Source organism: Vanacampus margaritifer, chromosome 13, assembly GCF_051991255.1.
Source record: "Vanacampus margaritifer isolate UIUO_Vmar chromosome 13, RoL_Vmar_1.0, whole genome shotgun sequence".
NCBI classification, from domain to species: domain Eukaryota; kingdom Metazoa; phylum Chordata; class Actinopteri; order Syngnathiformes; family Syngnathidae; genus Vanacampus; species Vanacampus margaritifer.
The window spans coordinates 6,952,677-6,970,009 of NC_135444.1; the positions used below are offsets into that span (position 1 = coordinate 6,952,677).

Genomic DNA, 17,333 nt, shown 5'->3' on the forward strand with positions numbered 1-17,333 from the left:
TAACTGACAAATGAAAAGCAAATATTCAGTCTATTCCTGTGTGTCTTGGATGAAATATTTACATCTAACCTTTACATATGAATAAGAGATGTATCATGGCCTACATGCAGCAAGGACAAGAGTGAGAGAATAATGAATATAGAGATCTGAACATGAGTGGTCAGACAGGTCTTCACCACTGAGTTGTTGTGTGAGATTAAATGGAAAATGATCAATGGTGATTTCAGCAGGTAGCTCGTCTTTGACCTTGAGTTTTTCTTTACCAGTTTGACTCCAGCATTTGTGCAGTATATTTGGGCTACAATAAGAAATTGATAATATCTGTAACATTTGATTCATTGTTGGCAATAAATTTCATTAGCAATTTGTTGTGTCAGTGCGATGTGCTTTTATAACGTCCATTTTTTTGTGACGTGCGGGATGTAAACTCAAAACAATGCAGCAAAAAGGCTGGCAAATGGTAAAAATTCAAAATTAATAACATTTCGGAGAAAAAAAAAAGTGAATTACCAGGCAGGACCGCAAAACCGGAACCTGCAATGGTGTGGATTTACTGTATTCTGTGTTTTGACTCATATCTTTTATTGCTGATATATCAACATATCCCATTACTTCCTAATGATAACAGTATTTTTCAAAAAAAAAAAAAAAACATACTTTTTGTTAAAATGCACAACATTTTTTTCAAGACATTCTATAGTTTGTAAAGAACTGAAAATAGTAATTTGTTGAATTTGTAGCAACTGGAGGTTGTATTTGCTGAACTCAAAGCTATTTCAATCAAAAACGTCTTAACAGGTCATGTTAAGTTTGAACATAGGACCTCTTTTTTTTGGTAGCAGTGTCATTGAACATGGGAGTTTTTTGCATTGAATTCAAATGATTTGTATAATATCAGAATAGCCTTCCGAAGTTGCCCTTTCGATGTGAACATGCCTCCCACTTCAGAGGTCTTTGCTTGAGGATACGCCAAAAGTTCTGACCTGGTTTTAGATCAGGCGAGGATGGGCGCCACACCATCAGTTTCTCCCCTTTTATGCTTATCAGCCAATGATGCAGATCCTTGCAGCATGAGATTGTTCACTGATGAGTGTGGTGCAAACCTTGATGGTCAAGATGGATCACAGTGCCAGTGTCACATGACAAATAAAACAGAAAACATGTGAACCAGGATTGGTTGTTTCTTGAGCCCTTAGGCCCTGTGATGTCATTTTCTGTTGACAGCAAGTGGCAAAATGGCTGTATCTAAAAAACAGATTAATCAATTACATTATATAAATACTCATTAGTGTTAGCCGTACAGTATATCCACAACATTCAGTGAGTTTAGGGTGAAAATAAGGATCTTGTCCCATAAATGACTTGTGAATTGATAACATATAAAATATTTTTTTATATGTAACATCTTTCCCCTGTGACTATATGAGTCACATTATTTGTTATTCTTTCCAATAATATGCCAAGCACATAATCACAACTTTATATATCTGATTTATTGCTTCTGACTTTTTGCCATCTTTCTTTGATACAACAGACTAAAAAACATCTATGACATTGCACATAATACATAATATAGTAATGTTTTTGCCTGTAAATTGTACAGAGTATAGTTGAATGCAAATTCAATGTTGGATTGGATCAGGTTTGAATTGTGGGAAACATTCACCTTTGTTTCCAAGTGGTCCCGCTGGCTCACTTTGGTAGAAGAATGAATAATTAACAGTTGCCTTCTGGTGGTGTTTTTCATCAGTGTCCACCTCCAAAGGCGAACAGCACTGTGCTGAGCTCTCCATTGACTGGCTTCTTACAGAGTGGCAGCTGTTTAATTTCAACTGGACTGACCACAATATACAAAATCAGTAAAACATCTGAAATGATTAAAAAAAAAAAAAGTATTCTAGCTAATCACTGACACACAAACAAATGAATAATTATTTATGATTAAAAATGTATGAAAAAAAAAAAAGATCATTTGTTCAAAACACAATGTCTACTATAGGGTTGTTGTCTCGCCACCTTACTATTTGATTCGGTTACGATTCAGAGGGCGATGATGCAGATTTTTTTTAATGATAAATTATATTACTTTTTTTCTTACTGTGTGGTTTAATTACTACTTTTATGCCTGTGATTGCACATATTTCCATGGTTAAAATAGATTGAAGGAACATATAGTTTTATTATTTTTTACAAGACACACCTTATATTCTCCCAAAAGTCTTGGGAATCATTCGGATGATTTTTGTAAAAGTAAGATGAGCCTTAATGTTCTTTTTGGTCAGCAGTTGTTTTCACCATAGAAATCTGCCAGGGACGCCTAAGTCTCTTCCTTCTTGTGGAGTCATGAACAGTGAATTTAAATTACTTTTTTTATTTTGCATATTGCATTTGGTTGCTTTTTGACCTCCCGTGTGCTAATGAGTCATTTTTGCAGTGGGAAGATTCACTACTGTTCCATGTTGTTCGTTTGTGGATAATGGCGCTCACCTAGTTTACTGGAGTCCTGGAGCTTTCGAAATGGCTTGTAAGCCTTTCCCCACTGATAGACTGGTCGACTGCTTTATTTCTCTTCTGTTCTCGAATTTCTTTGGATTGTGTCATTTTGTTGCCGCTTTGAGATTGTTTGACTGATTTCATTTTGTCACATTATATATTCGGGCTGGGTATCTTTGAACCTGGCGATATGACACTTACCTCGATACACAGGTCACGATACGACATGTACCTCGATATGATTCAATACAATTTTACACAATGCGATATGATCCAATAATAAATAGTATGGCCTTAGTTTATGTTGAACATATCCATATACTCACCAAAGTAGAAATGGCATATATCTTCAATGTACTGAAGCCCCCAACGTCAGGAGTATCGATATTCAGAACTAGAATATCGATACGGTAGGGCTTGGCGATATGGCTAAAAAATAAAATCTTTTCAGTCATTTAGGACGTATAAGATTTTAATCGTTTTTAATCTAATAAACGCAAAAAGGTTTTATTTATTCAAAAATAATTCATTGGGTTGGGTGTGGTCAATGAAAATTAACTCAGCTTTCTAAAAAAAAAAAAATTTGGGGGCAGTAGCCACAGTTAATTAATGATTTAGTGAAACTAGAGGGACAATTACCTTTTCACACAAGGCAGCTGTGAATATATTTTTTCTCAAATGAATAAATTAACCATTTATTTTTTATTTTTGTTTACTTGGGTTATTGTTGTCTGATATTTAATTTGTTTTATGATCTTAAACATGAAAGTGGGGAAACTGCAAAAAAATATATAATAATTTGATAAGGGGTGAGATACTTTTTCACGGCACTCTACCATTTAAAATATCTGGGAGTACAACCAGTTTTCAAGTAATGTAACAGAGTGCAAAGAATTACAATAAATACAATAACAAAGGGATTCATCATTTAAGTATGCCTACACAGTAAAATTGCTGACCATTTCTGATGTTGAGTTTTATGAACACATTTCGACGCTTGTGCTAAAGGCCGTTCTACCCGTCTGAACACTCTGACAGTCTGAACACTCGGTGCACCTCGACAAGAAGTATAGATAGAAGACCAAGAAAAATACTATTGTGTGATATACAGACAGATAAGTAGTCTATATGAATGCATTGTTAGTTGTAAATGAAGTGGGTGAATAAGAAATACAAGACCGCTTCTTGACAATTCCACAAAGACCGAACCCGACCATCTGGAACAGGGTGCCCAGCCAGCGACTGCCGGCCCAGCCCAGCTCAGCCCAACCCGACTCAACTGTGACATCCCTTAGCGAAGGATCACTGTGCTCGTGCATCGAAAAATGCTGATAGCTGCGAGAAACAAAGTGAATTGCGGGACACATTGATCATCGACACTTAGCGGCCTCAGGTGCATCCTGGGGCTACACCTTGTCTGAGTGTCGCTTAGTAATCACTTAACGCGGCGCCACGCTCCCAGCACGTCTCTAAGCAGTCAGTGGTGGCGGTAGTCCCTTCTCCTTGCTTGGCTTAAGAATATTACTTAGCTGAAGAAAAGAAAGTACAGGATTCAGGAATCTAAAACTGAGACAAAACAACATATAAAGTGTGTGTGTGTGTGTGTGTGTGTGTGTGTGATTTTTGGGGTTTTGTTTTTCATATTGATTCTGACTTTCTGTCAAATTTATGAACATATTATGGTAATGTTCTGCCTTTTATGGGTATTTTTTGACATTTGTTTCTGCCTTTTTGCTATCAATTTTCTGAAATTTTTGGCAGTTTTGTGGACATTTTATGGTAATTTTGGGATCTCTTCTTTTGGTTTTGGCCATTTTATTTTATATTTTTAAGTTTTCTTTTCTGTCTTTAATAAAAATAAATGTTCTGACTTTTTTGTTGGCAATTTTGTGTACATCATATGGTAATTTTCGGGATTTCTTTCATTTTTGGACCTTTTATAGTTTTTTTTTTTTTACATTTTCTGACATTTTTTTCAATTCCAAAGACATTTTATGGTAATTTTCTGCCCTTCTCCTTTTGTTTTTGGACATTTTATGGTTACTTTTCAAAGTGTTTCTTTTCTGCTTTTTTGAAAAATAAAATTTCTGACTTTTTTGTCAACTTTGTATACATTACGTATATGGTAATTTTCTGCTTTTAGACATGTTCAGATTTCTTTTTTTTACTTTTTCATCTGCCTTTTGTCTCTATTTTGACAACTTACAAATTTGGACTCTGACATTTTTTTTAATATTTAATTATTCATTTTATCTAAATCTTTAATACATTTAAAGAATATTTCACTTAAACAAAAATAATATATACAAAAACATTCATTTCTACAGAGATCCACAGGATCATGTGCCCCCCCCCCCCCCCCCCCAAAAAAAAAAAAAAAACTGCCGCAGGTTGAAGAACCATGGTCTATACTTAATCCTCGTGACACTTTGGCTTGAAACAATGGACATGCCTGTAATAGCAGTTGGTTTGGATGTTATAATGTTACAATTGGGCAATAACGAGTGTTTGTTGATGTTATGTAGTTTATTTGAATCAGACTATCAAAAAAGGATTCCATAAATATTTATGTAAAGATGGAGGTTCAACACAGTTTCCTTTCCCCTAATAACAAAGACGAATGCACACTTGAAAGTATAGCAGTGTGAAAACAGTTTATTATAATGAGTAACATCCCAAAGCAAGTGAGGGACTGTATGTGGGATGAAAAGGACAGCAAAACGAAATTAAGTGGGAAACTCACAAGAAAAGTGAAAAACAGAGAGCCTGAGGTTTCTAATTAATATTCAATACATGATTTATTGCTAATATTTAGAATAACTGTATGTGGATGTACCACTGGGAAAAGCTATTGTGACGGATGGAATAATGGCTTGGAGCCTCAGGTGAAGCAGGGAGCAGAGTCATCGAACAGTGAGCAGGCTGAGAGAGCAAGAAAGAGGGTGGGTGTGCGTCTGTGTGTGTGTAAAGAGCGAGTGCGAGCTAGAAAGACTGTGTAGAGAGAGAGAGAGAGAGGGAGGGAGGGAGGCAAGTGTAAGCCAGTCACAGCATCTCTCCTTCTTACTGCACCAGGGCTGAGGGACCCTTCGTCCCATTGTTTCGCTTGCTGCAGAATGAGCATAGTTCCATCTGCGTAGTCATCATTTTTTAAATTGTTTTTTACGTACTGCTTTTTGGACCATCTCTGTCTTAATGCCTGCTACTAAGGATTTACATATTAAGAAAATGGCTTATCCTGTTCCGGAATTACAGAGAACATTTTGCAGAGGGCAGTGCATTAAACTGTGGCTGGGACTCTTTTCTTTTTAATGTTTTTTTTATGCTTCCAGAGTGGATTTCCTTTTTATTGCGCAGCCAATTTTTTATTATTTTTTAAAGAGCCACAGACATATCGTGAGAAGAGTTAAAGGCTCTACAGGATCCCATACCTCTACAACTACCCGAATGCATGTTTTCAAAAAGGCAAAGGCAAGCTGCAAAATCTGTGGTCACAATAAGCACGGGAAGAAAATGGACTAAATCACCCATTTGACGTGCTTCGGAATACCAACACAAGAATGCAAGTACTGTAAAGAGTTTGAGATGAAAAAAGTGGTTGGCGGATCATCTCTACGCTCTCTCTCGCTCTGTGCCGCTGGATTGCTCAGGAGTCAAAGTGAGTGGAGCGCTGAGTTATTCGGCTGGCCCCTCATATCTCCTCGAGAGTCCTTTCACCTGCCTCCATGGGAGTCTGACTTTTCACACCTTCACCTATGACTGTTTGATGCACCTGTTGTCCTCAAAAGCCAGAACTTAGAGAGGAAATTTTGCACTCTTGGATTTATTTCTGCAGCACTCTTGTGAAAAGACATACAGTACTTTGGATGTGCCTCTTTTTTTTTCGGCACATAAATTTCTTGATACGCTCAACAGCCCTGTGTGTGCTGAGAAAATTGTGACATTATCTCCTGTGGAGATCCCCATGTTTTTTTAGCCTGTGTCTGTGTTTGGACTGGCACAATGGTTAGGCATACATGAGCTCCAGACACTGACAAGAGGACCACCAAAATAAGGGAAGCTTGCTGTTGATTGAATTACAAACAAAGGAACCATATCATACAGTAAAACTTGTCAGTTTATTGATGATTTGGCTGACACGTGATTCCTAAGAGGGAATTTCCCGTGATCCAAATTAGCCAATATGTTGCATACATATTTAATTTATTTTGGGAATCTGTTAAGCATTTTGTTTAATACAGTAAGGTTTCTTCCTTTGCAACCGCTTTCATCTGTGTCTTTGTGAAAACAGCTTATGCCCGCAGCCTCTTGGTGTTAGCCCTTTTAAAACTGGGCGATAAAGGCCACATGCTGGCGAGCAAAGCAGCATGATCCTCACCTTTACGACAGATGCTCACTTCAGCTATAATTCTACACTGCATCCTCCCTTTTTCATCAACCATGCTGTGCCAGTGGAAAAGAAGGACCTCGTCCTATTCCTCTGAAAGCCCTAACGATTTTTCTCCTGTCAGTGTTCCCTTGATTGAGACTCATCAATGTGAGAGTCAGGTGAAAGAGAGCTCTATTAAGTGAAGGTGGCTACAGTGAGCTGGAGAAGTGGGAGAGGAGTAGGCAATTTGCAGTTTCACGCTGTTGCCTTGTGGAACCCCATAAAACCGTCTCACTAGGATACAACAATGAATCTGTCTGACATGACGACTGACCCGATGCTCACACCAAACAGCAGCCGTGGAGACTTGTTTTCCGGAAGTGCTTCAAACCATTCCTGTCCGTTAGGATGGGGCTTAAAGGAAGTTTTGGAGGCTTGCATCCTGGAGACGGCTGTCGTGGTACTCCTGACAGTGCTCATTATTGTTGGTAACTTGACGGTGATCTTCGTATTCCACTGTGCCCCGCTGCTACATCACTACAACACCAGCTACTTTATCCAGACTATGGCCTACGCAGACCTTCTGGTGGGTCTCAGCTGCCTGGTGCCCACCCTGTCTCTGCTCCACTACCCAGCAAGTGTCCAGGAGCCCATCACCTGTCAGGTCTTCAGCTACGTCATCTCTGTTCTCAAAAGTGTTTCAATGGCCTGTTTGGCCTGTATCAGTGTGGACCGCTATCTGGCGATAACTAAACCGCTATCTTACAACCAACTGGTGACGCCATGCCGGCTACGGGGCTGCATCACCCTCATTTGGGTTTACTCTAGCCTGGTCTTCTTGCCCTCTTTCTTTGGGTGGGGCAAGCCAGGCTATCATGGGGACATTTTTGAGTGGTGCGCACAGTCTTGGCCGACCTCAGCCGTCTTTACAGGCTTTGTGGTGTGCTTGCTGTACGCACCTGCTGCACTTGTGGTCTGTTTTACCTACTACCACATATTTCGCATTTGCCAGCAGCACAACAGGGAGATTAGTGAACGACGGGCACGTTTTCCAAGCCAAGAGATGGAAACTGTGGATGGAGATAGGGACGGGCATCAAGGAGGACACGGACCGGATCGGCGCTACGCGATGGTGCTGTTCCGCATCACAAGCGTGTTCTATATGCTCTGGCTACCCTACATCATATACTTTGTGTTGGAAAGCTACCACGTCCTGGACAGCCCAGCTCTTTCCTTCATTACCACTTGGCTAGCAATTAGCAACAGTTTTTGCAATTGTGTCATCTACAGCTTGTCCAATAGTGTGTTCCGCTTGGGCATGCGGAGGCTCTCGCAGACGATTTGCTCCTTCAGTCACTGTGCTGCTGATGACAGGGACTTTGGGAAGCCTAAACCACGACCAAGGGCAAACTCCTGCTCCATCTGAATATGTGACTTTTTAGAGCACAAGGACACTCAATAGACATTGACACCTACATCCTTGCAGAATTGGAATAGCAGAAAAAATTATAATAATTTGTTATTTTTGGCCATAATGCTCTTTTGAACTTCAAAATTGTAAAGTGTGATTTATTTATTTGCATACAAAAACATTTTTGATGAGTACCACCGAGAATGCTTTCACTCTCTGCCACACAACAGAGCTGTCCAGCACGTCACTGTTAGGTTTTTCTGCAAATTTCAAGATAATAGTATATTTAGAATTGCACCAAAATCATACTTTGTTGAGCAAATTGGGTGAGCGAGATCATTTTGCAAATTTTCTACTCACAAACATGTTTGGAGATTGTTAATAGCTATTGATTTGTTAACAGCCAAAATGCTGTTTTAGATTTTAGTAAGTGAGCAATCCTTGTCTATGGTATGCGAAACTGTCAACATAGTATGGGCAATAAAGCAATTAGTAATTTTGAAACATCTGTACTTCATGCAGCAGTGTTGACATTTACAGTCAAATATAATTTAATTTTGTAATTTGCTTTTTTTGTCTTGTGAGGGAAAAGTCAGAAATGTTTAATTTTCAAATGTTTTGGTTTAGATATGTTGCTATTACTAAATTATTGTGACAGCTAATTAAATATTGAATATTACAATGACTTTATGCAGAGCTGCTTTCAACTCTTATCACGACACCCGCCACAGCACTGAATCCACAGTCTCGCCAACATCTTATCATTGGATATGAAACTTAAAAATATAACAAAAAAATGCTTATTTTAAATTTATTTATCAGTGAGTACCTACAGGAAATTCTACAGCATGCAAATGCATCTGTTTATTCAAATTAATGAAATACTGTAACACAACACAATTTTAACCAGGTGATCTGATACACACCAATAATAAGACACACTAATAAGACAAGTCCATCTTGGAAATCTGACAAATATGCAAAAGACATTCAACAAAATTACCATTGATGAGTCAAAAGATGATAAAGTTTTGTAATATTTGTATATTTGATAGCAGGAAATATTCAAGAAATAAATTTTTCCCTAGCCCAACATTTTTCTTGGCACTAAAACATCAATCCAAAATCTATCCTTGCCTTTGGCTTAACACCGTAGTGTCGTGGGTGAGCCGGGGCCTTTCCCTTGCGGTCACAGGTGTCAAACTTATGGCCCAGTGACCAGATCTGGCCCACCAGCGAAGGCTTGATTTTACTTGTTAGACACAAAATTGCAAATTGTCTTCACTTTTAATAATTTGAGTTATTGAAATCATTTTTTTTCTCCAATAGTTTTCCAAAAATAATTGAACTTTTTTTTTTTACTGGCTTCTGATTTCAAAACTAGTTATCCATCAATTGCATAATTGTGATATTAAGAGGCGATCACACATTTGCTGTAATAGTCATAATGGGTTTCTTAGGAAAACCACACAAAACACCTAAATATCTTTGTTTCCAAAATTACAATCAAACTATACAAAGTTGGACTTGAGTCACATGATTGTTGTTGAGAAATATGACCACATTGTCAATGTTTGAATACAGCCGACAATCCCTCCCATCGTGCAGAAGATGTACATATCGCTGGTATCGGTCCAAAAACTTGTACCTCCAAAATAGTCATTTTCAGCATCCCCCAAAAACGGCAATTTTTTCAACCATTGACATTGCATCATCAAATGAAGCAAGCCATTTAAACACTTTTAATTGGTCAGTAATTTGTATAACTAAGTCACACATGTGTGGACTGACCAATAGTGTAGATTTTTTAATTTTATTTTTTAAATATGAAATTTACCAAATTATGACTTATGAGGTTCTGCCCCAACACAAGCGATATTAGTGTTGTGGGCAATTACTCTGTATGGCATCACAATATTTTGCTGTTTGAAATGGTCCAGCGCCAAATTTACTCTCCCTTAATTTAGCATTAGCATTGTCTTCTGTTTGCTACCAAGTAGTCAAATTCATTCTTGCACATAATGTTAACTTTTACTTGTGTTAAACATATTTTTTCAAAATCCAATACATTTTTCACAAAATTTCAGATCTGTCTCATGCAGTTAAAATTCATTCTTGCCCATATTTTAACTTTTACTTACGTTAAATTCATAGCTATTTTTTTTCTTCCTGTATCCAAACAATTTTTTACTAAATCCCAGATTCTTGTACTATAGTACAGTCCATACTTTTATGTAAGATTTAGATAGACCCATCATGTTGAACAATTAGCTAAAACGTGAATGCCTTGTCTACTAAAATCACACAGTATGAACTTGTTTTTGTTTAGCTGGTGATCATAAATGTGTTTGGTAAAATGGTTTGTTTTAATTGTGCACTTGCTCACTTGCTGTCAGGGGAAGGGTGACCCTGGCTGACATTTCCCAATTCTAGCCCTTTGCCGAAGTGGTATCCCAATTCTATGTAATGTTTACTTCACTCTTTGTCCAAAGCCATGACAATACTGTTAACTTCATACTGACTGATTTATACTGATTAGTTTGCTTTTAATAGCATAGAGTAGTTTGAGAATCTGAAATAATCTGAAAATGTGTGGCTAGTTAGCGCCAGACTATTAATTTTGTAATATTTTTGCAGGCTAAACAATTGTAAAACCCTGAATTAACTCAGGAGTTTCAACTACTGTAATTTATTTATCAGTTGGTCTTCTGCCTTCAAACGAGTACATGTTAAACTGTCTGATGTCAGAATTGTATAATACACTTTGTCTAGATTTTGTGGCAACATGTCCTATATGAAAATTAGCAGATGATTAACACCAAATAGTTGTTAAATGCCATCTGCTCTGTTCATTTGATAAAATGTGCTCTTGACTGGTGGTAGTGCTACGGAATAGATAACAAATTTATGAGGCCTGATTTTTCTTTTTCTTTTTCTTTTATACACTTATGGTAACAACACAGCAACAATAGTGCTAAACCTTTATGACTTGCAGTCGTTGTTACCAAACATCAAATGTGATTGTCTAAGTGGATTTACAGTATTTGGATTCAAAGGATTGACAAATTATACTTATTTTACTGTGAGAGCTTGTGTTTAGAGGGTTATATGAATTTGTGTATTCGGCTTAAGAGTTTCACATATTCAGGGGGAATTAAATTTATAGTCTACTGTAAAGCTAAATCAATGTCTGTTTTAAACAACAACAACAACAAAATGACTCATTAGAAATTGAAACAATTTCAAATGCAGTATTTTAATTTTTTTTCTTGAATTTGATGATATCAAATATTTCATGAAAATACTGGAGGCCTATGTATAAACCTTTACACAATCTGTAAATTACTATATTGTAAGGTATGTGTGTTTTAAAGTTGTTGTAGAGCAAAAAAAAGAAACTGGTGTACCTATTGTGTTAAATGAATAGGCTTCTAATGTTTTGACTATAGAAAGCAGTGTGATGTTAGCACAGTATCTATTTTTTTAGTTTGGAAAATTTTTGCCAAAGGCCTCGGTTTTGCTGTTGCTGCCAACCAAATAAAGGTGACAATAGCAGTAACTTGACGTGTTTTTTCTGCTTAGATAGTTAATTAAATAATAACACAGTGTAGTGATCCAAAAGTCATGCTAACCATGTCTTTTGTTTTGCACTACTAATGCATTCTGTTGATGAATAAGTATACCAATATATCAAGAACATATATTATAAGCAAAAAGGTAAGCAGAGCTGCAGTTATGGTATCAGCTTTAGCCAGCATGCTCAATTGTGCGTCTAGGTTGTTGATGATAAATTAACGAGTGTAATTCGGTGGCTAGTCACTTTAAAAAAAAAAAAAAAAGAAGGTTTCTAATTTCAATTGATGCCACCCCTCAGAGATTGTCACCCTGCTCATATTGCCCATATGAGAAACTGCCACTCGGTAGAATTTGACTCTGCCGTCCATGTCAGTCTAATAAACATCAAGACTCTTAATTTTGAGGTGACAATTATGCCGCAAGTGTGGCTTTGCAGAGTGAGGGACAGGAGAATTCAAAACCGTTAATACCTTTAGATCTGTTGTCAAGCTATTTTCAACATTTTAAATAAATAATGCTTAATAATAAGACTTGACACAGGGACAGGACAATCGTATACTACCTGCAAAATCCATTGCTCTTTGCAGTCTGTCAGTTTCATGGCACCGCCCTGGAAGCTGCTAACTAAAGCAAACTCTACAGGTGCTTCGACGTCACTTCTGGTTCACAGCTAATAATGATTTCGCGTTACGTCTTACGTTGCTTAATTACCATATATAATTCGTATTCCACATACGCAACATTAATAAGTGTTGTGTTTTTATTAGTGCTTTCACATAAAATGTATATTTGCTTTAAAAAAAATTCCCTTTAAAAGAATTTGAATCGAACAAAAGAGAATAGACAGAAGTGGACATTTGGGACACTTGAAATGTAGGTACGAGTGAGCATTTGGATCAGAACTTTTATCCCATACATCCACTATTCTTCAATAAACCTGTCAGGTAAGCTGACTTGTTGAGAAAGGTGGACTAAACCCTCGACTGCTTGCTAGTACATCACAGGGTGATTAAGAACAGCTTACTGAGTGGGAATTGATCCAATGGCTGCTGCGCAAAAGTCATAAATGTGAACTTCTACAACACTACTGATGACCCTAGTTTGTGATTTCCATCCTTTAACTTTAATGGGATTGCATGAGGTTTTGGAATCTTTAGTTTTGTATTGTGCAATATGAGACAAACTTATATTATATATATATATATATATATGTACACACATATATCAAATTTTTTTATTATTATTATTTATTTTCAGTAATTGAGCTTTTATACATTAAAAAAAAAATATGATTTAGTTTTATAATCCAGATTGTTCCACAAATATTTGAGAAATATATTACATAAAATGTAATATATGTCTTAAAAATGACCGTTGACAGCAATGTAATCTGAATAAAATGTCCTTGAGTTTAACTGAGCAACTGCACATTGAACAGTAAAGAAAGAAAGAAGTAAAAATATTCCACATTTGAATAACTGTCTTGTACACAAAACAAAACAAAAAGTACTTCAGTTTGAGAGACCAAATGTATTTATTAAAATTGTTTTAATTATTCTCTTTCATCTGTGGAAGCTCCTTCCAGAAAACATTTCCTCACTCTTACTAATCAGCCAAACCAACAGCATCTTCCAAGCTGTGGCCCGCTCAGTATTCATGACCTCCACTATATAAGGAATTCCCTTTTATTCCCACAATTGGCAGCATGCACAACTTCCTGCCGCTTTTCCACCTCTTTCCGTTTTTGATTGAGCCAGACCACCTGACCTTCTTTGCAGTGGGGAAGTCATAATTTGAGGGGAAGCCGCTTCTTTCCTGTATGTGCTTGGCACTAGGTGGGTGCATTGCAGCATTTTGATTTTTTTTTTTTAAGCCTAGTAGATGTTCCGGTAAAACGAGAAGCCAAGAAATGATTACAGTATGTAAAATATCATGGGCTGATTACAGTTTTCATAGTGGAGAAATGCAGCAAAGACCTGCAAACTTTGCTGCTCAATACTAACAGATATATGTTGTAGTTACACTAATAATGTGTGATCCCAGGAAGCACTTCACTTTAATTTTGTGCTTTCACACACTGATTAGTAATATATACTTCCAGCTTCTCTATTCCTCTCTCAGGCCATTTTAGTTGCATTAAATAACGCAAAACAGGCAAATGACTCCCATGGTTACGAAGCTTATGCAATCACTTATACTGTACTTTCCTGCAACCCTCCCACTGCTCTCTTCTTTTAATGTTGCTCCTGTTGTTCAGGCACGTAAACAGGATGGACTACAGGAATAGTTTGTAATTGAGTCAATCATTTTAAGCGCTAATGAGTTTTAAATGTACTTTTAAATAACCATTATGATGGAAGAGCTTGCAATAAGGAGAACGTTTTCTGAATTCATCTACTTTGGTGATTTAGAATATTCAACCAGCCACGACACCTCACATGGGGCCTGCTATGAGTTGTTTCCGGTGTTTGTGATTATTTTTTTAAATGATTAATGGTTATTTAGCTTCACAAACAAGATGTTTTGTTAGTAGGTATTGTCTTTTTTAGGGGTGTAAGAAATAACCGATTTGAAGCAGAAAATTGGTTTTAATTCAAAAGATGTGAGCGCATCGAAACAAATCAAATCAAATCGTTCCACTTGAAAATACATTGAGGTATGTATTGAATCGGCTTTTATTGGAGAGAAATATCTTTGAAGCAAATGCCACATTTACAGTATTGACAAGCTCATCCATATTGTAAAATGAAAAGAAATGGGGACTGCCTTATATACCCTCTCGAACTGAGTTGTGCCTTATTGATCAGATCAGGGGTTCAGCAACCTTTTTTTTTTTTACTGTCAAAAGAGGCATTTTAGGCCAAATAAATAACAAAAACATCAGTTTGGATCCACAATACATTTGAACATTGTGATGAAGGAAACAGTGTGTTAGTGTTAGTCCAATGTACTGAGGGCCCAAGAGCTAATTAGAGCTGCACCACAACACAAAAATATGCACCATCCAATACGTAGAGATTCGTTTTCTTACCTTTTGTCTTCTGTTTTTTGGATTTTTTTTTTTAATAATATTTCAGACTTCCTTTCCCATACTTTTTTATTAAATTATTTTTTTTGGGACTTTTATGGCTTTTGTTTTCCATTTTGGGAATCTTTTCTTTTTTTTCTTCTTTTTTTTAATGATTGTTCAGAGTTTGTTTTTCATGCATTTTGAAACTTTTCTGTCTTTATTTCGAATTTCATGAGCATATTGTGGTAATTTTCTTCCTCTCTTCTTCCTTTTCTGGACATTTTATGGCTATTTTTTGACATTTTTTTCTACCTTTTTTGCTATCTTTTGTTTTTGGACATTTTATGGTTTCTTTTTGAGCATTGTCTTTCCTGACTTTTTTATGCAATTCTTTGAAATTTTTTGACAATTTCATGGACATTTCTGATTTTCCTGTTCTTTTTTTAGATGTTTATTTTTTTGTAAATTTTTTAGGGTCATTTTTTAAAACTTTTGTCATCTAAATTTCATCTTAAACTTAAAAAACTTAAACTAAAAAATTGGACTTTGACTTTTTTTTTTAAATTTATTCAAATATTTGTTTTTAAAAATGTGAATCATTAATTCATTTAAAGAATATTTCATCTAAAAAATAAAAATATGTAAAAACAAAACTAACTAATTAAGCATTAAGAGCTCCACAGGGAGCCATGGGAGAGGGACAAAAGAGCCACATGTGGCTCCAGAGCTGCAGGTTGCAGACAACTTTATTAAGCCATTTGTTGCACATGTATTTGAACCTTATTCTACACAAAATAATAAGATTCTTAATTTGTCCTGTTGACTAATACTAGAAGCCTGAAAACCAGAACCAGTGAAACATTTTGTACAGAATGTATTTTACCTCTATAGGTGAACAAGAGAGTGTTATGCATGGCTCCATTTCAGAGTGCAAGGTACTGCTGGTAAGGCAGACTGAAGCAGGTGTGAGATGCAAATTGTTCCTCCCAGAACTGATGTCTCTTCAGTGGAGCGAATGTTTCATGGAAGTCATTTATTGGTCCGTTTATTTCTATATTGCTGGTGTTGTGTCCATGTACCATTTGTTTTCTGTGAGATGGAAACTCATGCCCCCACCCATGCTACTCATTATCAATATTGCAGGCTTCAACACATTTTCACGATGTTAAAGACAGCAGTGCTTTGCCAATTTAATTAGCCATTATATAATACAGCTTGCAGTATATTCACAATACCACATGGGGACATGCCTGAGGCTGATTGCAAATTAATTCAGCTGCTATGCACTGGCGTTAGTATTTTTTTTCTGTGCATGGGTTTTGGTGTGTTCTAGGTCAGGGTCACCAACTTGGTGCAATCATGCACCAGGTAACCCCTAAAAACCATGAGTAGCCTGTGGGCCTGTTCTAAAATTAGCTCACCAGTAATGGGCCATTTTGATTTTCTTGGAATGATGTATAGGAGATTGTTTCAAAATGTAAACATTGGCAAAGATTGATAGAAATTGTGTTGCATATTGATATCTGTTTCCTAATTGTCGTAGAAATCATGATCAGTGTCATCACACAAATGAATATAATTCATCCATGCATCCATTTTCTTCCGCTTATCCGGGGTTGAGTTGCAGGGGCAGCGGCCCACTTTCCCATTCACTTATATATTTACACCTGAGACCTAGCCTTGCACAGTACTCATTTTCAAAATAAGACGGAAAAAAAAAACAATGATTAAGTTGAAGTGAGTTTTTGTAATACTGCATCCTCGCATGCTGCTAACTGCAAGCAAAATCACAACTCTGGTCTCGGTTCACATCTTTCCCAACATAGCTTAATGAAACGTAGAACCAGCCTGACCATTAAAATGCCATGGCATAGTTACAAAGGCTGATGAATTAGCAATCTGCTCAGTCGGCCAGATGTTGCCACCCGCCCTAAAGCCTCCAGGGGAGCCGCTAGAAAGTTCCTTGCCAACAACCAAGGATAAAGGTCTCAGGAGTGCTGTTTTTTAATTACCGTGCTGCTGTCCTTTTGAATATCATACCAATAGATAAGCTCACAAAGTCCCCTGAAGTAAAGAGACATGAAATGAAAGAGGCAGGTGCGTCAGCAGCGATTTGCATGGATACAGTATTTGTTGTCATTTACAGCGGATTAGAAAAAAGCCTACAAATGCTCGGTTTTTGTGACATAAAAAAATGAGAAGATAAATCATTTCAAAACAAGTTTAAACAGGGTTGTGTATTCTTTCTATACCCACTGTATATTAACATGTAAACAGCTAGGCTAACTAAGGTTGCAAGTTGTACGAAAATCAAATCAATCTCTCATTTTGCTCACACCTTAGCACACAAACCGCATTGTCCATAACATCCTCTGTTCCGCAGGCTTCTGGACTGCAAAGTGTTGTATTAAAAATGGTGCCTCTCCATAAAACAAATGGCCTTTGACTTGCCAGGGAAGCACTTTTTGTTGACTTGA

At 36.8% G+C, this 17,333-nt stretch overlaps 2 protein-coding genes across 3 annotated transcripts in view; both read left to right on the plus strand.

The window, feature by feature from the left end:
• rabgap1l (RAB GTPase activating protein 1-like) overlaps window positions 1-17,333 on the plus strand; it is a 95,783-nt gene that overhangs the window by 28,404 nt on the left and 50,046 nt on the right. The gene's annotated exons all lie outside the window — the stretch shown is intronic.
• Window positions 5,562-10,344, plus strand: gpr52 (G protein-coupled receptor 52). Its single transcript, XM_077585166.1, has one exon. The coding sequence runs from the start codon at window positions 7,167-7,169 to the stop codon at window positions 8,283-8,285; it is 1,119 nt and encodes a 372-aa protein (XP_077441292.1). The 5' UTR covers window positions 5,562-7,166; the 3' UTR covers window positions 8,286-10,344.

What these genes read in the sequence shown, in the direction of transcription:
- gpr52 (XM_077585166.1), top strand. Translation starts at nt 7,167, where the DNA reads ATGAATCTGTCTGACATGACGACTGACCCGATGCTCACACCAAACAGC.